Source organism: Bolinopsis microptera, chromosome 11 (assembly GCF_026151205.1).
Source record: "Bolinopsis microptera isolate Bmic1 chromosome 11, MBARI_Bmic_1.0, whole genome shotgun sequence".
Lineage (NCBI taxonomy): Eukaryota > Metazoa > Ctenophora > Tentaculata > Lobata > Bolinopsidae > Bolinopsis > Bolinopsis microptera.
Window position 1 is genome coordinate 7,353,010 of NC_087082.1, and position 22,879 is coordinate 7,375,888.

At 38.1% G+C, this 22,879-nt stretch overlaps 1 protein-coding gene across 1 annotated transcript; it reads left to right on the forward strand.

Annotated features, from left to right (window-relative positions):
• The first annotated feature begins 631 nt into the window (after positions 1-631).
• Positions 632-12,254, forward strand: LOC134822956 (zinc phosphodiesterase ELAC protein 1-like). Its single transcript, XM_063834237.1, has 9 exons — positions 632-845; positions 973-1,125; positions 1,260-1,355; positions 3,159-3,300; positions 3,578-3,673; positions 8,611-8,759; positions 10,402-10,533; positions 11,282-11,376; positions 12,066-12,254. The coding sequence occupies exons 1-9, from the start codon at positions 755-757 to the stop codon at positions 12,180-12,182; spliced, it is 1,071 nt and encodes a 356-aa protein (XP_063690307.1). The 5' UTR covers positions 632-754; the 3' UTR covers positions 12,183-12,254.
• The last annotated feature ends 10,625 nt before the right edge of the window (positions 12,255-22,879 follow it).

The window sequence follows — 22,879 nt, forward strand, 5'->3', positions numbered from 1 at the left end:
TGCATTTTGCATGTTTATTTTGCTATCACGAAATCAATATTATAGATTGCTTTATTCTTGCCTACACATAACAATAATCTAAAAATGATCTTCTAGACCGCTATATGCTATCAAGCAGTTACTTCTGACTTTTTTAATCAGCAGATTGCATGTAACAACATACAGTACTCCGTGGTCACTTATTTACCACGTGCTGTAACACGTGCTGAACCACGTGCTGTACAACATGTGTTGTATTATACGTATACGTGATATTACAGCTCAATCAGCATTATCTCCCTGGAGTCTCTCTGTTAATCCAAGACAACGTGAACTACATTGAGAACGTAGCATTAGGATGCCACTAAGAGAAAGAGCTACCAGGATAGTGCGAAGTGTAAGAGATACCTGATGTTAGCTGTTAAGTTCACCCTTCATATTAAAGTAATTGAGATTGTTTGGACGAAGGTTTTGGGGATGGGAGAAGGTTGAAGTGGTTTGGAAGTTAGGGAGGGGGATACTTGTTGCGCAATGATCTTTTTACTATTTCCAAAGTTGAAAATTACGACGGCGATTCTCCGATAAACCGGCGAGGAATCCTTAAAAACGGATATCTATAACACAGTCACTTCTTACTCCAACATACTCGAACAGGATGTCAGATAACTAGTTAAACCTGCCGTGTGTCTTACTACGTGGTGTAACCAGGGTAACACGTGGTATAGCACGTGTTACAGCACGTGGTGTGAGAGCAGGCAGGGTTAACAGTGTCAGGATGGTGGCTACTATAGATCTGGTGTTCCTTGGAACTGGTTCCTGTTACCCTTCTCCGAGTAGAGGCGCTTCTTCTACTATTCTCAGGCTAGGTTAGACGCTTATATTTTAGTAAAATTACTAGATTACTGGTATCTTATATTTCACTTTCTATTTCTCTTCTTGTTCCACTTCATATTTCACTTTCTCCCACCCTCGTTTTCACAACTCTCTCACCAGACGGAGAATGCTGGATGTTTGACTGTGGTGAGGGTACACAGATCCAATACCAGAGAAGTAATGTTAAACCTGGCAAACTGACCCGTATCTTCATTACACATCTTCACGGGGATCACCTGTTTGGGCTACCTGGTCTCATGTGTCTCATACAAGGTCAGATATCCGCATTTTTAGAATGATTTGTTATTTTCCAACCAATCAGGCCGGTAAGACTGTAATCATGCCTTCAAAATATGTTCTAATTTCTATAATGCTTTTAATCACGTAGCTGTTACACTTGTTTGCAGGCACAGTAACAGGGTCAGCTACAGCACCTGAACCACTTCACTTGTACGGTCCTGTTGGGTTAGCTCGCTACATACGCACCAGTCTTATTCTATCAGGTTTCTCAATAAGCTGGATAATTTAGCGAATTATAAATTGGATAATATACATGTATATATAATATATAAATAGTTGTTGTTTGGTTTCCCAAAGAGAGTGCTCGACTGCAGTTAAGCAGGAGCATTATAATTCGAACAATTGAAACAAATCAAATTGGCGGGCAAACGATCCGTTTCATGATATGTATAAAAACAATACCAATCATCAGTGCCAAATAGAATAATGAATTGTAGCGCTATGACATGTTGCTCCTTTATAAAATAATTTTTATCGATCATGAAACATTTTCAAAATTATCAAAATTTACAAAATTTCCAAAAAAACAGTTTATTGTGTCCGTCCCAATTTTAAAATTGTCTATGAAGTAAGGTAGTCAGATATCTTTGGCTTTTAAAGTTGTAAACTGTGTTGGCCTTCGTGTAGTGGTAGAGGAAAATTCTTTACTGAGTTCCGTGAAGCTGGTAGAATTAGGATCCGTATTTGAGAGTTAATTGTTGATTCTGGTTATCAAACGAGAGTGCTCAACAACGACGAGTCGAAGGAGCATAACTAATAAATAGTTGTTGTTTGGTTTCCCAAAGAGAGTGCTCGACTGCAGTTAAGCAGGAGCATTATAATTCGAACAATTGAAACAAATCAAATTGGCGGGCAAACGATCCGTTTCATGATATGTATAAAAACAATACCAATCATCAGTGCCAAATAGAATAATGAATTGTAGCGCTATGACATGTTGCTCCTTTATAAAATAATTTTTATCGATCATGAAACATTTTCAAAATTATCAAAATTTACAAAATTTCCAAAAAAACAGTTTATTGTGTCCGTCCCAATTTTAAAATTGTCTATGAAGTAAGGTAGTAAGATATCTTTGGCTTTTAAAGTTGTAAACTGTGTTGGCCTTCGTGTAGTGGTAGAGGAAAATTCTTTACTGAGTTCCGTGAAGCTGGTAGAATTAGGATCCGTATTTGAGAGTTAATTGTTGATTCTGGTTATCAAACGAGAGTGCTCAACAACGACGAGTCGAAGGAGCATAACTAATAAATAGTTGTTGTTTGGTTTCCCAAAGAGAGTGCTCGACTGCAGTTACATATCATGAAACGGATCGTTTGCCCGCCAATTTGATTTGTTTCAATTGTTCGAATTATAATGCTCCTGCTTAACTGCAGTCGAGCACTCTCTTTGGGAAACCAAACAACAACTATTTATTAGTTATGCTCCTTCGACTCGTCGTTGTTGAGCACTCTCGTTTGATAACCAGAATCAACAATTAACTCTCAAATACGGAGCCAAAGATATCTTACTACCTTACTTCATAGACAATTTTAAAATTGGGACGGACACAATAAACTGTTTTTTTGGAAATTTTGTAAATTTTGATAATTTTGAAAATGTTTCATGATCGATAAAAATTATTTTATAAAGGAGCAACATGTCATAGCGCTACAATTCATTATTCTATTTGGCACTGATGATTGGTATTGTTTTTATACATATCATGAAACGGATCGTTTGCCCGCCAATTTGATTTGTTTCAATTGTTCGAATTATGTATATATAATATATATATAATAGCTGAATCTTACTGACAGATGTGCATCCAAACTTTGGTGGAGTTTAGAAAGTGCAAATATTAGGGGAAATCACGTGCTATGACCACGAGTTATGTACCACGTGTTATGTGTCACGTGTTATGTACCACGTGTTATGAACCACGTGTTATTTACCACGTTTTATGAACCACGTGTTATGTACCACGTGTTATAACACGAAATGTCACGTGGTAAAAACAAACTCCTTAGGTACGGAGTTCACAAGACCGTACACGGTACACGAGATAGATATCGAGAACACGGGATATGATCCAACAGAGGATACAAATATAAAACATGTGAACGAGACTCCAGGCCGTGTTATCAACCTGAGGAACAATGCATTCTCGCTGTGGGTTATTGTAGATTACAGTTTGTTGGGCGGGGGTTTACTGTACATATTATGAGTTGTTTATTGCGCGGCCCTCAATCACAAACAAGGCAGCAAGTAGTCAAGTACAGAGATTTAAATGGTGTCACTTTAGTCACGACTAGATAGTTTAGTTATAAATAAATGTTAGAAAATTAAACGATGATAATGCCAGACTTGTAATTATATAGATAGATATACAGAATTATATATAATATTGAATTATGTTTAAATCTAAAAGCATGTTATATTAACGCAGGTTTGAGACTCCTAAGTATAAAGTTGAGGCAGGAATATTGTCCCACAGACTTCCTTGTGTTGGTTTTGTGATAACAGAAGCTCCTTCAGTGGGCAGGTCAGTACCTTACTAGGGGTGGGCACGAAAATGCAAATTTTCCAAATTTTTAAACGGCCCTGTTTTTTGGGTAAAGGGACCTCCAAAATGAAAAAATAACTTGGTTTGGGGTCAAAAAAGCCCAAAATAAATATTTCCCGCCCCGTTTTCGGTTAGCGGGAGGGTCATTTTTGACGTTTTTGACTAAAATTGGCTTTATTTAATTCATTTTCACCTTTTACACCTCATTGTTACCCATGATTGTGAATCATTATTGACAAACCAGGTAGGGTAAATGATTTCAACCATCTAAAAATTTTCTGAAGATCCCCAGGGTGCCCGTATCCATGGAAACGGGTCGTTTTGAAAAAAAATTAAGCGAAATCAGCCAAAATGTTTGTTTTTACCCCTTTTTGCCACTCTAAGACTTTTAACATGGCCAAAAGTATCCAGAAAGACCATTATTGTACATTGTAACTTGTATATCAACAATAATAGGTATAAAAACATGATGTTAGGTGTTTTAGTGGTATTTTTGGGCCTTAGCAACGCCTAGCAACGGGGCGTTTTAGGCATTTTAGAGGTTAATACATGTCATTTTAATATCTTACACTCTATTGTTACTAATGAATGTTGATTATTATTAACATACCAGGTAGGGTTGATGATTTTAAGCTTCCAGAGCTCATCTGGAGGCATATTGGGTGCCCGTAACCATGGAAACTCGTCTTTTTTACGAAAAATTGAGATTTCAGTGAAAATTAGGGTTTTTTATAACTTTATCCATAAATATTATACTAGTTATCCTTTATAAACCCTATGACAGTTGTGTATTGGGAGATAAAATGGTAACTAATGTCTAACACTTCAGGGAGATAAGTTTTCCCACTATTTAGGCCCCTAGCAACCCATAGCAACGACGATTTACATGCAAAAAAGGCATAAAATACCACTATTTGACCCAAAACTGCTGAAAATTGACCTGGGTCATGGTAACAACGGTTTAAAACAGTAAAGTGACTACAATTAAACTATTGATGTTAGGGTTCCTCACTATGTAGGCCCCTAGCAACCCATAGCAACACCTAGTTACGTGAGTCTTGGTCGTACCTTCATATCAATACCGATTGTCTGTAAGGTATGAGTGCCTTTCCTAACTTGCCAAATCCTGGCAAATCCAGTAACGTGTAGATCCTTTAACATAACTCATGAAAGTTATGGTTGCAGAATCCCCATTCACACTGAGGACCTCCCCTGGGTAAGACGTATCCTCAAACAGCCCTATTACACAGTTGTTCTTCTTACATGGCAAACTCTCATCAGTATCACCAAACTGAACTTGATCTGGATAACAATGACCAATAGAATGGGGCTGTAAGGGTTCTAACTGCTCTTCAACAACTCTGGGGCTTGACTTGGTAACTGGGAGATCCTCTACACTTACTGGGGCAATACTTTTACCCTGATAGCCAATGATAGCAGCCTCCAGATCGTCTACTTCATATCCTTCCTGGCCTATATCATGACCTATTAACTTACTCAAAGGATTTGACATCGCTTGATTTTCGTTCGTGCCCTCCTTTCCTCCAGTCATACTGGCTGTATCAATTCGATCAGAAGACCATCCTTACGAGGTCGATGTTTGTAAGTTACATTTTAAGACATTCAAATTTGAAGGGGAACAGAAGCAGTCACTCAAGAGTGTGTTCCAGCAGAAGCTGACTTGCTGTGTGAAGAAACCAAGGTGGTGGAAGTTATTACAAAATGTAAAGCTTCACACGTTCTACAAGATCTTGTTTAAACAATTAACTAGCTAAACCGGTATCAGAAAAGCCCCAGAGTTGTTAAAGAGCAGTGAGAACCCTTACAGCCCCATTCTATTGGTCATGGTAGTCCAGATCAAGTTCAGTTTGGTAATACTGATGAGAGTTTGCCATGTAAGAAGAACAACTGTGTAATAGGGCTGTTTGAGGATACGTCTTACCCAGGGGAGGTCCTCAGTCTGAATGGGGATTCTGCAACCATAACTTTCATGAGTTATGTTAAAGGATCTACACGTTACTGGATTTGCCAGGATTTGGCCAGCTAGGAAAGGCACCCAGACCTTACAGAGACAATCAGTATTGAAGGTACGACCAAGACTGGAGGTCTCACAAATGAATACGGTCCATTTTGTCATATTTGATTTTGTTAACCATGACGATGTTCAAAAATGGTCAAAAGTTAAGACTTTTAATTTTAAATTTCGATTGAAAGCAATTAAAGTCACGTTCTAAAATAGTTTATTTGATATTTAATTGTAACATAAAATTGAACAATTGTTGAAAATTTGACATTCTAGTTTTTACTCGTGTCACGTAACTAGGTGTTGCTATTGGTTGCTATGGGCCTATGCCCTACATAGTGAGGAACCCTAACATCAATAGTTCAATTGCAACCATAACTTTCATGAGTTCTGTTAAAGGATCTACACGTTACTGGATTTGCCAGGATTTGGCAAGTTAGGAAAGGCACTCATACCTTACAGACAATCGGTATTGAAGGTACGACCAATACTCACGTAACTAGGTGTTGCTATGGGTTGCTAGGGGCCTACATAGTGAGGAACCCTAACATCAATAGTTTAATTGTAGTCACTTTACTGTTTTAAACCGTTGTTACCATGACCCAGGTCAATTTTCAGCAGTTTTGGGTCAAATAGTGGTATTTTATGCCTTTTTTGCATGTAAATCGTCGTTGCTATGGGTTGCTAGGGGCCTAAATAGTGGGAAAACTTATCTCCCTGAAGTGTTAGACATTAGTTACCATTTTATCTCCCAATACACAACTGTCATAGGGTTTATAAAGGATAACTAGTATAATATTTATGGATCATAATTCATAAAGTTATAAAAAACCCTAATTTTCACTGAAATCTCAATTTTTCGTAAAAAAGACGAGTTTTCATGGTTACGGGCACCCAATATGCCTCCAGATGAGCTCTGGAAGCTTGAAATCATCAACCCTACCTGGTATGTTAATAATAATCAACATTCATTAGTAACAATAGAGTGTAAGATATTAAAATGACATGTATTAACCTCTAAAATGCCTAAAACGCCCCGTTGCTAGGCGTTGCTAAGGCCCAAAAATACCACTAAAACACCTAACATCATGTTTTTATACCTATTATAGTTGATATACAAGTTACAATGTACAATAATGGTCTTTCTGGATACTTTTGGCCATGTTAAAAGTCTTAGAGTGGCAAAAAGGGGTAAAAACAAACATTTTGGCTGATTTCGCTTAATTTTTTTTCAAAACGACCCGTTTCCATGGATACGGGCACCCTGGGGATCTTCAGAAAATTTTTAGATGGCTGAAATCATTCACCCTACCTGGTTTGTCAATAATGATTCACAATCATGGGAAACAATGAGGTGTAAAAGGTGAAAATGAATTGAATAAAGCCAATTTTAGTCAAAAACGTCAAAAATGACCCTCCCGCTAACCGAAAACGGAGCGGGAAATATTTATTTTGGGCTTTTTTGACCCCAAACCAAGTTATTTTTTCATTTTGGAGGTCCCTTTACCCAAAAAACAGGGCCGTTTAAAAATTCATGACATCACCCAAAAATATTGCTATCGGTGCCCACCCCTAACCTTACTTACTATACTGCTATCTTACTAATTACTTACAGTGCCTTACTTGCTATACCGCTATCTTACTTATTACTTACAGTACCTTACTTGCTATACCGCTATCTTACTAATTACTTACAGTGCCTTACTTGCTATACCGCTATCTTACTAATTACTTACAGTACCTTACTTGCTATACCGCTATCTTACTTATTACTTACAGTGCCTTACTTACTATACCGCTATCTTACTAATTACTTACAGTACCTTACTTGCTATACCGCTATCTTACTAATTACTTACAGTGCCTTACTTGCTATACCGCTATCTTACTAATTACTTACAGTACCTTACTTGCTATACCGCTATCTTACTAATTACTTACAGTACCTTACTTGCTATACCGCTATCTTACTTATTACTTACAGTGCCTTACTTGCTATACCGCTATCTTACTTATTACTTACAGTGCCTTACTTACTATACCGCTATTTTACTAATTACTTACAGTGCCTTACTTGCTATACCGCTATCTTACTAATTACTTACAGTGCCTTACTTGCTATACCGCTATCCTACTAATTACTTACAGTGCCTTACTTGCTATACCGCTATCTTACTAATTACTTACAGTACCTTACTTACTATACCGCTATCTTACTAATTACTTACAGTGCCTTACTTACTATACCGCTATTTTACTAATTACTTACAGTGCCTTACTTACTATACCGCTATTTTACTAATTACTTACAGTGCCTTACTTACTATACCGCTATCTTACTAATTACTTACAGTGCCTTACTTGCTATACCGCTATCTTACTAATTACTTACAGTGCATTACTTGCTATACCGCTATCCTACTAATTACTTACAGTGCCTTACTTGCTATACCGCTATCTTACTTATTACTTACAGTGCCTTACTTGCTATACCGCTATCTTACTAATTACTTACAGTGCCTTACTTGCTATACCGCTATCTTACTAATTACTTACAGTGCCTTACTTGCTATACAGCTATCTTACTAATTACTTACAGTGCCTTACTTGCTATACAGCTATCTTACTTATCACTTACAGTGCCTTACTTGCTATACCGCTATCTTACTAATTAAGTAATTACTTACAGTACCTCAGTTATAGCCAGTTTTAATCAGAATAATCTCGCTCCAGGATGAAGCCGATTCAGGAGAGTTTTTAGTGTAAACGAGGGTATATTAATTCATATTTATAATTAGTTTAAATAATCAACTGTCTTCCGTCTGTTTCCGTTCAATTAAACAGAAATAATCTTGCTCAATAAGATCAATGTTAAAGATGCCCCTCCCTGCAGTCTGAACACAGTGCTACTGAAGGAGTTAGGAGTCCCCCCTGGCCCAATGTACGGTAAACTAAAGTCAGGTCACTCAATCACAGGACCCTCTGGACACCTGATCACACCTAATATGGTACTGGGACAGAACAAACGGGGCCGCAAAATAGGTCAGTTTTAGCTGAGATATTATTGTAGTCACTCCCTTTCTAAGCAACTCTCTTTCCATCTCCCTCTTTTTTCTCCACGAATTGGAAAAGTTTACTGTTTTGTTGACCGTTATCAGATTGAGTGTGCAAGAAGCGTGGAGATTAGGAACATATGCATTATGCACTTACAAGGTGGCATGAAGAATTCAATTAGTTCTGCACACACACAACTCATCTTTATTGGTGTGAACAAATTAACTTATTGTTTTTAGCAAGCAGCCAAGCGGCTCTCTCCCTCTCTTTCCTTGCAAAAACTCACTTTGCACACTGACCAATTTCACAAACTCTGAAACTTGTTTCATTGTGACACTCAGTGTGACACTCAGTGTGACACTCAGTGTGACACTCAGTGTGACACTCAGTGTGACACTCAGTGTGACACTCAGTTTGGCACTCAGTGTGACACTCAGTGTGGCACTCAGTGTCACACTGAGTAAAGCACTGATAAAGCACATTTTACACACTGACTTATATTACTTGTACCAGCAAATTTAAAGACAAGTTGTGATGAATTAAAGAAGGTAAAGCTTTTAAAATGTTCAAAATTTAGGTGAACGGACCGAATCACTACATGACTGAATCCCTAACGGACTGAATCACTACCAATCACTATTGGTAGGGATTGAGGTATACTTTCGGACTGAATCACTACCGGACTAAATCACTACCGCTAATATCTAGACCTAACCACTTTGATGTGATCCCTACTGAACTTTGCAATAAAGGCATAATTATTCGTATTTCATTAGTTAATTATTAGTTCTCAGTAGTAGCTGCGAGGGTCTTCATTTTAGACTTGGAGCGGTGGGCTGCAATTTCTGCTGGTTGAGATTCGTGATCATGAGGGGTAGCAGAACAGAAGGTGTCCTGGACAAGGATCAGGCGGGACTTGCACTTGTTGCACTTCCAGTAGGTCTTGTCTTCCCTCTTTCTGTTAAGGTGGTAGAGGTGACCATCGTAGAGGACGTTGCGGCTGCCTTTCTTTCTGCCAGGAATAAACTCGATGGATGAGGAAGACATAGTGGTATAAGATAAACACAGGCGTTGCAGGTTTATATATTATTCCCGCTAGCTGATTGAGATACCGAGCATGTGAAGGTTCACATCACTGTATTGTCGTATAGCAGGTCATTATGGATGACTTGATCCGAACCAGTTCTCGTTAGGGCTCCTCGTTGCGTACGTAAGTCTGTGGATCACATGTCTGCCAGGCCCCATAGCAAGCACTCCATGAGAGCCCCGGCTCAGATCACGTCATGATATTAGAACTAGTGAACTAAGATCATCTGGTAGGGATTGAGGTATATTTTCGGACTGAATCTCTACCGGACTAAATCACTACCAGTAGTGATATTTGGGTGGTAGTGATTCCGTCCGGTAGGGATTCAGTCCTACAATCAAAATTTAAGACGCTGAAGCCTTCGCAAAAGTTAACCGTCTTTATATAACGAACTGAGTGTAATCATAACGAGAGAAGATGACCACTATTTTGCGTCTGATACTGATCATACTGGAGAACAATCTCCATTCCTAAAAGCTATCCGACACAAAAATTACAAAAACTCAAGTTTCACTCACTGCCCACTTATCAGCAATATTTCAGTGATACTGGGAGACACGTGTGACAACAGTAAGATAGAACACATAGCACGTGATCCTGATGTTGTGGTACACGAGGCTACCCACCAGGATGAACTGGTGGATAAAGCTATTGAGTGTGGTCACTCCACTCCTAGTAAGATTACTTCTTTGTTAATTTACCGTGTTTACCAGTGCATTATGCATATAATGAATTATAATATTGTATTATAATAATGTATCTATCTTATGTTTGTTTGTACGTTTATTTTGCTAGATGTTTGTAGAACAATGTTTTTGTTCGTGGGCCACCAGTGTAATCTCTTTTGAGTGGGATGCCACAAAATTAGAATTTCTCTATTGGCAACGCATGACGACAGTGGCAAAAGAGCACCAAATCGCTATTTATGCGAAATGCGCGAGGATGTTTTTGTATGCTAAATACTTGACAGTCCATGTTTTGCTTGGCGCGCATTTGTGACTACTTATACACATGCGCGCCAAGCAAAGCACATGCGCGTATAAATAAATAAAATATATACGGTAATTATAAAACGGGAAAAGTGAAGACTACTGCACTACCAAATAAAGTGTACTCCGTCTCCAAACCTTCTCAAGCTAGAATGCTTGTGTTTGGGAACTGATGTTGAGAAGGACAAGGAGGGGGTTTAAATACGTCACGCACTCAGCTGCCGCACATTAAACGCGTTACCTACTGTCCAGCTAGGGTCTTCCTCGGCACTGTATTTTCCTGTTTAGATAACCACTTTATCTGTTTGACTTCGCCAGTGTTATCGGGGTAATATGATTAGGTATAACTTAAATATTATAATTAAGTAAAACTTTGCACTTGCAGGGAAGAATAATTATGTGCAGGATGTGATAATCTATTCACTTAATTTCAGGTATGGCTGCGGACTTCTGTAAAAAGATTCGTGCACAGTCTCTGGTCCTGACACACTTTTCTCAACGGTATAAAGATAACCCTGAAGATTGTAAGGTACGCCGGAATTAACAAGTTTTTAAAAAATCATTTTTTCTAATAATTTAACTGAATCTATTCGTCAGGGGTGAACGGTCCGTAACTAACCTAGAGGTTAGTTAGGGACCGTTCACATATTACGTACCTTAGTTCGTATAAATATTTTTAAGGCGGGTAAAAGTAAAAATATGGTGAAATTTCCGAAAACCGCCAAATTTAACCCGCCATAATTAAACCAACTAAGGTAATCATTTTTTGGCCAATTTTTAACCCCCTCTACTCCCCCCCCCCCCCCCCCCCCTTCGTAGTTCGTAATCAGCTTTACACAAAGCATTAGCTATTGTGTAAAATCACTCTAGCGTAATCATTTTGAAACCCCCCTCCCATCTCCTCTGTGATTACGTAATAATAATATGTGAACGATCCCTTATTCCAAAGATTTCGTGTTTTCATTATCATGATTATGGCGATACAAATTAGATTCCATTCGTAACTTTTTTTCCATTAACGATTTGACCACAAGAGACTGTGAAGTTTATAATATTTTTGTGAAGGAATTTTTATAGCTTCTCAATATCAAATATATTCACGTGCTCACCGTGTTTAACTCCCATATTATTTCCCAACTATTAAACAGCTTAAACACGCTAAACCGTTCAGTGAACGCTAATTACTGCACGTTTCACACGCACGTGTTCCTTCTTCAGAGTGACGATGATGTGTGTACGAGCTACCTGGCAGAACAAGCTAGGAGGGATGGTATGGAGGTAGTGGCTGCTCACGACTTCTCTCCTTCAACATTGTCAGATAGCTCCTCTTTCTAGGGGCCGTGGGGTGAGGATGAGATATTTGTTGTAATATGGTAACAGGTGACTTGTGTCTGGGAAGTGGGAATGTGTTAAGGGGGGGGGGGGGGGGGTTCACCCTGATTTTTTTGTGAAACTTGGTTTCAAGATAGCAGTTGACCAACAAACTAGGACCGGTGACCGAACTTTTGAGGAGGTCCCGGACCCCAACCGCCAAACGGTGCCCGCGGGGCAGCCACGCCCATATTTGGTCCAAATTAGGCCCAATTTAGCCAAATACTCTGAACATGCCCAGAAACCAAATTTTAGGTGCTCTACTTGTAGCTAGTAGTCCCTTGGACTCGTATATGAATTTTTATCAAGATTGGACAAAAAATGACTGAGTTATGAGCAAAAACCATATGACCATATTTGGGCATACGCACCAAATTTGATAGATTTTGGCCCATAAATTGGTCAAATATCAATATTTTTGAATGAAACCAACTTTATATGGAAGGTAAGCCTATGCTACACATTATCTAAGATGATCAGCTCAGTATCGACCTTAAGTTTTGGGACAGAATTTTGAGTTAGGCCTTTTTAAAAATTTGGCGGCCAAATTCTGAATTTTGCAATGCCACCAAATTTTTTTTAAAGGCCTAACTCAAAATTCTGTCCCAAAACTTAAGGTCGAAATGCGATTCTACGTTGATTCTGAAAATTTCATGTAAAAATATTGAAATGAAACCCTATTGAGTTCTATTGTTTTGAGCGAAATCAGTTTTGCAAATATCGCGAACTGAGATATGGGCAATTTTGTTCATCTTTTGCGATTAATTGAACACAGAATCCACAGTTAGGTAGATACTGAGCTGATAATCATATATAATGTGTAGTAGGTATAGGCTTACCTTCCATATAAAGTTGGTTTCATTCAAAAATATTGATATTTGACCAATTTATGGGCCAAAATCTATCAAATTTGGTGCGTATGCCCAAATATGGTCATATGGTTTTTGCTCATAACTCAGTCATTTTTGGTCCAATCTTGATAAAAATTCATATACGAGTTTAGGGGACTACTAGCTACATCAACATGAATAGAGCAGTGAGCACCTAAAATCTGGATTTTTGGCATGTTCAGGGTATTTGGCTAAATTGGGCCTAATTTGAACCAAATATGAGCGTGGCTGCCCCGCGGGCACCGTTTGGCAGTTCGGGTCCGGGATCCCCTCAAAAGTTTGGTCACCGGTCCTAGTTTGTCGGTCAACTACTATCTCGAAACCAAGTTTCACAAAAAAATCAGGGTGACCCCCCCCCCCCCCCCCCCCCCCTTAAACTTGTTTAGAATTTTTAGTTTGATAATTATACTTATAATGGCCCCAGAGGGCCAGGTCTCATGTAATTGTAATCTCTTTTCTTGGCTTGTTTTTATTTATTTAATCTTGTTTTGTTTGAGAATTTGAGATCATATCACATAATGTTGGTTTAATATTATGACAGAAAACCTGCTCCTTCCAACCTTACAGAGAAAAAAATTGTAATCAAATAGTCTTAACCTATCAATTTTAGAATTTAGTCCACTTCCAAATGAAAGGCTCTGTAGTTATACTTCAGCCTTTTTTAGTTTCAAAATAATGTGTTTTATTTGCCATGTCGTCAGTCGTGCCAAGTTAGTTTAATTGTACTACCGGCTGTACTGAGATATAATTGAACTACATAATTACTGTACAGTTTCTAAATTATAGCGATTAGGGACCATATAAACTGTTAATTGTCCGGAGCCGGAATTAAGGCTTCAGTTTAAAGGTGGCTTAAAATGAAGCGCCCATCACACACAAGCATGCCACTTTAGCTTGAGTTCAGAATGGGGTGCACGTGCTATACGGTTTTAAAATATGCACGACGACAGTCTTCCCGATTTAGAGTACTTAGAGTAGGTTTGGCTGAGATCGCTTAATTCAGGACAACAGTTAGTACAGACAAATCCGTCTGAAAAAATCGATCTGCTGACACTCAAAGCTTTCAGAGGATTTTTGACGTTTTTGAGTCCCATTAGGTGCCCTTTATGGCTGACCAACTTTTCCAAACTTTTCCACTTGTCTTAAGGCCACTTTTTGCTATTTTACCACTTTTTACCACCTTTCTTGTTTGTCGAATATCTTTAGTTGTGAACATCGTAGAGCATTGAAAATGCGATATGAACAACTTGGTTTGATTGTAAAAGGAAAAGAATAGGTCTGGTAATACAGGTAGGCCGGTTTAGATTATCACAATTGACGGTATAGAGATGTCTTATTTATTACAAATGTGAATATCTTAACCCCACTGATTCATCATTGAAAAATGAAATCAATAAAATGACAGTACAGCAGGCTATCGTTTCGATCTTGACTGTGCCATTGGTGCAGTTTCTGTAAAATCGATAGGGCTGTATTATAATTAGTTATGAAACTCTTATATCGCCGCGCGATCGTATGCCTATGAGTATGGTTAACGTTTTTCAGTTTCAGACCTCTTCACTTACAACTTAGTAATTCCTGATTACTAAAATCTGCCGAGATTTACTGAACTCCAACTACAAATATTGGCGATTTAAGTATTCTTGAAACGAAAAATTCACTAAGTTTTTTTGAAAAATGCATTTGACTCCGCGTTTCATGCAATTTGATCACTTTTGGCGGAAAAAAATATTTTGAATTTTCGAAATTTTTTTGAAAGTCTCGAAAAAAAAATCCAAATGAAAAATTTTCAAAGTTTTTCTAAAAACTTCTTTTCTCCGTGTTTTAAGCTATTCCGATCATTTTGAGCCAATAAAATTTTTTTAGAATTTAATGCTAAATAGCTAATTGATAATTATCCAATTAACTTATTATCTGACGTAAAAATTGTTCGTACAAAAGTTTTTCTTCCTGATAATATGAACACACTCGATTGATCCGCAATCTTTTACGATGTTCACAACTAAAGCATAAAGATATTCGACAAACAAGAAATGGCAATACGCGCGTCGAGTTGGACTCTGGACTCGTCGACGGTCTAATATTTGAGACAAATATTTTACGAGTATCACCCGTGAACTACGAAGTAGTGCGAGCGCGCGCCGGGCTAGTCGGAGTCCATTAACAATGGACAATTATAAAATAGACAGTAATAGTATTACTAATACATTTAGTATCGAACTTAAGTTTAGCACATTTACATTTAAATACTTAAGTATAAGTAGCCATCCAATCGAATAAGTTTTAAACTTAAAGCAGTAGGAGAATAATACCCGCCCTCCCCCTGTCCGGATTTGTCCGAAATTCCAAAACCTATCCACCCCCTTCCTATTTGCCGGACGTCCTAAGTAGATGGCCCCTAATTGTAACTTCCGTTTTTAGCTAAAGCGATTCCACGGATCTTGACCATTGTTAATGGTCTGGCCCGGCGCGCGCTACTTCGAAGAAATTTAGAGGAGTAACATCTGTCAACACGGATCTTGCAGTTATCACTTAGGCTTATGATGAGATCTTAGATTTCTGCACACGAAATTCTTCATTTTGGTTGAGATTCAGGGTTTCAAATTTTGTAATTTTACGGTAACGTCCACTACTGATCTATTATATTGGATATAGCTCGATGTTACAGCACACACGATACTTGTATCGTAATATCCCTGACCCTATCACTATCAGTAGTATCAATTTCAGTTATCTGTTATCAGTTATCACACTCGCTGTTGTTTGATTATCTGCTTCTATACCATATACGTTATCGAGTTACAAGTTAACTCACGTGACTTCATAATCATATTTTTAAATATCACATTTCATATAATTTCCGTTTCAAAAATTCCTGGCCTATCCTTTTCTGTTATATTAATCAAGAGGCACACATTCGACATTTAAACAGGGTATTGTAATGAAAACTATATTCGTCTCCCCATGCAGTCTTCGTGAACTGAAACTTTCACCAGAATATTATTATGAAATACGCTTATTGACCTGCCGTGCACCTTGCAGTTGCTGAACGATGCGATGTTTGAGGTGCAGCACAATGGAATTCAGACGTAGACTCATGTAATGATCACGTATCCAGATTGAATGACATTGTTCGCTGGTCGCTCTAATGATATGTAGCTCATTTTCAATGATATTAAAACGTAGAGAGGAGAAAGAGTGTCATAACAGATCACTCCCCCGCGTCTATACTGGGCTTCCATCTATAAGTATACTCTAGCGAAGAGATTACAATCTTCGTGCAGTTCCACTTTTCTCCGGTCTTCGTTGCAATATCAAAGCGCAACTCTGAACGTTGTGCTTCTTAGATAGTGACGAATGAAGTTTTGGGGAATTATTGATGAATGAAAGGCTATATCTTTTTCAATTATTCAGTTTACGACCCAACGGTTCCGTTTGAGGCCTATTTTCAGAGCGCCAGTGGTACTGCTACTGACCGCATAACTTTTGCTTTTTACTCTGTAAGTGTTAAACTGAGTTAATAAATTATGACCGGTAAAAAATTAACAAATTTGAACTTTAATCTTATCAATGTTGCTGTGATAATTAGTATTCTTGGTAACACGACTCCTGTCCGACAGCGACATCTGTCCGACAGCGACATCTGTCCGAATCAGGGTACCAGAAAAAAACGACATCTGTCCGAAATTGTGACCTGATTTCAATACGACACATTTCCAATTAGAGACATGATCTAAACTGTTACTTGCTAAATTGTATACGTAACATGTCCAATTTGAGATATGATCTGAGCCATAGTTTACTACCACAGTTTATTTTAATTTGATGTCGATAAATTGGACAATAGTTTCAATGTTATTTAAATGTTATAAATTAATTCAATATAATACAATATCACAGAATCAAATCTAAAGCATAGTCAAATTTCCGATAGCTTTAAGGAAATCCATAGGGTTGCTGTAGTTGTCGTAATCATCTACAATTCTCTGAAGTTGTCGATCATAACGGATCCATTTGGGTGCACGTGGCTCAGGTAGTTCCCGCCCGTCTCTTTTGGTTTTCTTCTCGTCTGTAAGGGCTTGTTCTGCTTTAAGGCAATCAAGGAACTTCCAAATTGTGGGCTTCGAGCAGGACAGCATTAAATGGAATCCGTGATGCCAACCTTCTGCGATGTTGGATGAGCGAGGAATCCTCATCTGTGCAGCTTCGTGTTGATTCCACATGTGGGGAGCGAAGTTAAGATTGATGGTTGATGTCCCGATCCAAGTGTTTTCGTAGTATGAAGCAAACCTTAGAAACATAGTGGGTGCAGTTTAAATTTGACAGCAGCTAGCCCAGAGCAATTACAGAATTGAAATCTTTAAATTCAATTTGCACAAAATGAACCTTGTGTTACTTAAGCACTTTTGTCAGAAAACGGCAGATATGTACTCATGTCCTGTGATGTGATCGACAGCTTGTTAGGGTACGGCTAGCACGATCCTGTTCTCAACTAGTCAATCACGTATCGATGGATCAGATCTTAAGGGATCACATCAGCTTTAGAACGTCACGAGATTACCTGTGAGCTTGTGAAATACGAATGTGAACCGAAATTACAATATGATCCGAAATTCGGACAGATGTCGCCAAAAACGACTCCTGTCCGACAGCGACATCTGTCCGAAATCCCTAATTCAGCTTTCGGACAGATGTCGCTGTCGGACAGATGTCGCCCAATCAGTATTCTTTAAGTTTAGCCTTTATCGTCCTCTTTAGATTTCTTAATTAACATTTCCTTGTAGTAGGTAGAGGGTTAATTTGTACGGAACTGTTTTTACCCCTATTCGATGGAAGAGGTGCTCGGAAGGACGGTAGAGTGAGCAGTGATTGGTGCTCATATTAAAGTTTAAATCAAGGCTCTCATTATTAATCACAAATGATAACATACCGCCGACTAAACCACCGTTTTAGCCGAACAGCGCGTACTCTCATACTCTGGCACAGTTACCAAATTGCAGTCTTAATCAGGAGTAACAGTATTGTTATATTGCCAAGAATTGGTAATCATCTGCAAGAGTCGAGACTTGGAAGTATTTAGGAACCTAGTCAACAAAATAAACGGTCATTTAGAGAGAATAGCCGTCGCATAATTTCTGACTGATTAACTGATATATGTGCAGGTACTACAAATTTAGCGAATATATCGCCTAACTGCCTGTGTTGTTCAGGAGAGCTGTACGTGCTTTTACCAAACTCTGTTATGTCTGGTAGAAATGTCAAAAAAAGGGGGGGGGGGGGGGGGGAGGCGAAATTCAGTACACATACGTTGAGGCTTATTACTCACCTCTTAGTCGCTGAGTGCCCTATTGTAATACTAATAATTCTCTCTAGTATGACGTGCTATTATCGTTGGTTCGAGGAATACATCAATATTGGTGTTCATTTTTTTCGAATGAACATTTTGATATTATACATATGTCCTGAAAATAATGGAAACTCTAGCTTCTCAGATATAACCGATGTATCAAGCACAAAAAGTTTATTCATATTCACTAAATCCGCAATACTTATACGGTAATCTTGCAGAGACCCGAATAACATTAACGGTATCCTAGCAAGCTATTTTATTCTATTTCGCATAATCTTTTCAGAACATTTTCCACATTTAATGACCTATTGTAATATGGTTAAATGGAGTTTCTAACATGTTCGCAAACACGAGAAAGAAATTCAATGTTGATTGGGTTTGGCCTTTAAATTTTGGCATGAACGGAATCCTCGAATGAGTAGGGGGCCATCTACTTAGGACGTCTGGCAAATAGGGAGGGGGGTTTTCATTTATGACTGCGACCCCCTCTCATACACTTAGCGTCAGCCTAGCCTCTTGATTGACGAGGAGGAGAGGTCATCATGTCAACCCTTCGCAGAGCAACGATCTCGATGCGAAGCAAGAATGATGGTTCGCGTCGAAGCGGCGAGTCCAACCTAGTCTCTAAATAAGTTGGACCTTTGAGTTCAAATAATTCCTGGCAACAACACACTGTACCACTCATTAATCATCTCCAAATTATGAATACTTACATTAAATACAACACGTGAAGTCCGCATGTCAATATGATATGCTTGTTATTATGATATTCAATTAACTATAAAGATTACAAAAACCCAGGCTCTCATGGTCTCCAAGCAGTAGTCATTACTCTTTAATTCTTGTTAATTCTTGTTAATTCTTGTTAATGTCTCCGTGTTATTCTATACATTTCATCTCAATCTACCTACCCATTCTGAGATCACTATAGGGCGAAAGATCAGCTTATATTTTTAAATAGAATTGTATTTTATTATATAATGTTATACCTTTACTTTCCGTAACATTCATTTCTCAAGCCTAGTATGGATTAGGTCGCTTTAAGTGTTAGAACCATAAACCGATGCGGTGCAATTTGTGGGGCTGCTATTACTGCTTTACTAGCACATGTGTCAGTATATATTATAATGGGCCCTTTAATCTCCTAAAACAGGTGCAGAACTTCCGCTGGACAATTAACATTTCATTGGTTTCGTTTCTGAATACAGTTCAGTGGCGTAATGTTGCCTGTTGCCCCCCCCCCCCCCCGCCGAAAATGCGCCCCCCTGTTGGCGCCCCCTCCCCTTTTGGCGCCCCACCCTAAAACTGAACAAATTAGCTGATTTTAGAGGATACGCCGGTAAAATCTCTCAAAAATTGTGTTTCTAGAGCAAAACGTGCAGTTTTGCTAGTACCTCAATTAAGTTTTTCAACTGAGGGGTCAGCGGGGCCCTTCGTTACGCCACTGATGCAGTTCATGTATTGATACCTTAAATTCAAAGCTTATAGTTATAACTTCTGATGTTGCTTTAATACCGACTTATTTGAATTATTAACAGTAAATATTAGGCTTCAGTTCACGTCATAAGGCCGTGTAAATGACCTTAGAAATTCAACCTGTATTGTCACCATACCAAAAAGAATGTTAAATCTATTTTCGTGAAAAGGTGTTTCGTGTCGTACTATAATTCCTTCAATATTGTCAAATTGTTCACGTTACAAATATTAATAAATCTCTTAGGACATTTGTAAAATTAGCCCTGGTCTTACTCTTAGAGCTGAGAGTCTGATTCACAATTTTAGGAACTGGTGACTGGTGAGTTAAAGGAACTACTTACAAAAGTGATTCAAACTTGATTTTTTCACGAAAATGTTTCTTTTCGTATTAATTGTGCAAACGTCAATGTGAGGTGAAGCACAGGTATGCGGGAAATTGAATTACTTCTTTTAAAACGCATTACTTTAATTTAAACGCATCACTGTTGGTACATGGGAACAATGTGCTGTAATGTGTTAATCTGTAAAACGGTATGATAACAGTGTAGGAAGTGAGGTGATGTAGTGGCGAGATATGACATTAACTATTATAAGATATAACATTAACTATTAAGATATAACATTAACTACTGTATTACTAAAACATGGCTGTCAGTTTAAATAATTACAAGGTTATATTGTAGGGGAAATTTCATAAATAAAGATCTTGTAATAATAGTAATAGTAATAGTATGACATGTCATATATATAAAAGCTGTGGATACTGGTGGGGAGGTGAAACATTTTTGTTTTGACTCCTTCGAGTCCTTACAGGGATTTGATTGATAGATAGTGATACTGGAAGCTGATTGACTAAGGGTTCGTTCACATATTACGTAATAAATTTGTGGCTAATTTATATCCCCCATTCCCCCCTCCGTAATCAGTTTTACACATAGCTATTGTATCAAAATTACACTAGTGTAATCATTTGGAAACTCCGGCCTCCGGGCCCTCCCTCTCAGCTGATTACGTAATATGTGAACGACCCCTAATCACTGTCGCGTTTAAGGGAAAATGCTTGGGTGGGCGACAATTGACCCCCCGACAAATGACCCCCCGACAATTGACCCTAACCCTAACCCTAACCCTAACCCTAACCCTAACCCTAACCCTAACCCTAACCCTAACCCTAACCTTGTCGGGGGGTCAATTGTCGTACTAAGCCCTAGATTTCGCGACAATTGACCCCAGTGTAATTACATAGGGGGTCAATTGTCGGGGGTCAATTGTCGGGGGTCAATTGTCGGGGGTCAATTGTCGGGGGGTCAATTGTCGCGGTACGAAAATGCTTCACCTGGCAGTATCCAGATCTAGAGGGAGTAGGGTACATAAGAATTAAGAGGGCTACACAGGTTTTGCTCCCGGTAGATACCTATCAAGCAAGAAGGTATACCTTCTTGCTTGATGGTATAAAGATGGCCTGGCCTGAATAATAAAGTTCAAACATAAGATTTCGTTCCTTTATTGTAATTAATAAAACTTCTTCTAGTTTTGGGACAAAACGTTTATATATATATATTACACTGTATAATGAATAGTACTTGCCATTTTGCATTTAAGTCTTGTCCTTAACACTTTACATTGAAGGCTTTTATTCGACTTGGTTATTTCTCCGTTTTATTTCTTTTCAGTTATACTAATTTTCTATTGAGAGTGTGAGTGATGTCGATTGGTTAAACCAGAAAATACACTTAAAACGAAACAAGTTAATGCCTGATATTCTGCTTGTGGGGTTAAGTCTGTTAATTATTACCAGCACTTGCAGCACTATGTCGGTCATATTGCTTCTACCACGATTAGGAGTATAAAGATCGTGATTTTGTGTTAAAAGTCACTTATCGTGGCAAAAAGTCAGAAGAAGATTTTCTCCCGAGTTCTAGTGGTTTGCAAATCCTGCACTTAGTGAATCTGTACCTGAAGACCACTAATATGGCAATGTGGCATACCGCATACCGCTTAACTACATACTGAACTACCTACTGCATACCACTGAACTACCTACTTATGTAATTATTTATATATTTATCCCATTAATTATATTATTAACTCATTACATGGCCAAACCACTCCTTCTTATTTGCCGTCTCTTTACCGAACCAAGTCTCTCAGAGTGAGACATCAAACTCATTTTTTGGTCTCTTGAAGGCATAAATTCCGTTGCTGTCATAGTGGATTTCATACCGTTTAGCATCGGCATATTTATTTATTATAAAACCTAAAAACTATGGGATATTAGAAAAATCTGATAACAGCCCTCCCCTGCTTATATCTCGTGGACTTGGCAAATGTAAAAACGTGAACTGGGTATGTATGTAAAAACTACGGAAATATAAGTCTTCGTAAAGTTTATGCAGCATTGATGGTTTAGTGTTATTGTTCTTATTATCACTTTATCATTAATTCCAGTTTAAAATTTAAGGCGTTTATCATTGAAGGTATCTTTACAATACCCAATCGCTGCACTGTAAGGTGGCACTGTGCGTTATGCACTATGCTAATTATGCATTAACAATAATAACATTTAACATATAATCTCTGCTATAATACGTTAGCGTTAATGATTTGTTACAAAATGTCCTAACTCTTCGTCTGATATAATAGTTTACAAGTTTAACTTATTAATCAGGTTGCTTGATGCTTTCTTTTTAGGCTTCTTTGGTCACAGCTTTTTTGGCACATGAAGTGTTTGTTATTTCTTTTTGGACACTTGATTCATTATTGTAGTTAATATTTCCAGTGACTTGGTATTTTAATGCTAAGATCACTTTACCATGTCGTTCAGATATTTGATCGAGTGATCCCACAGAGATATACAGTTTAAGATTCATGGATTCCAGGAATAGTTTGATTCCAGATTGATTAACCATGCATAGATCTGCTAAGTCCATGTAATCTTTGCATGC

What these genes read in the sequence shown, in the direction of transcription:
- LOC134822956 (XM_063834237.1), top strand. Translation starts at nt 755, where the DNA reads ATGGTGGCTACTATAGATCTGGTGTTCCTTGGAACTGGTTCCTGTTAC. An exon ending in TCTCATGTGTCTCATACAAG is followed by an intron (nt 1,126 to 1,259) that starts GTCAGATATCCG and finishes ACTTGTTTGCAG; the next exon opens with GCACAGTAACAGGGTCAGCT. An exon ending in GAAGCTCCTTCAGTGGGCAG is followed by an intron (nt 3,674 to 8,610) that starts GTCAGTACCTTA and finishes CCCTCCCTGCAG; the next exon opens with TCTGAACACAGTGCTACTGA.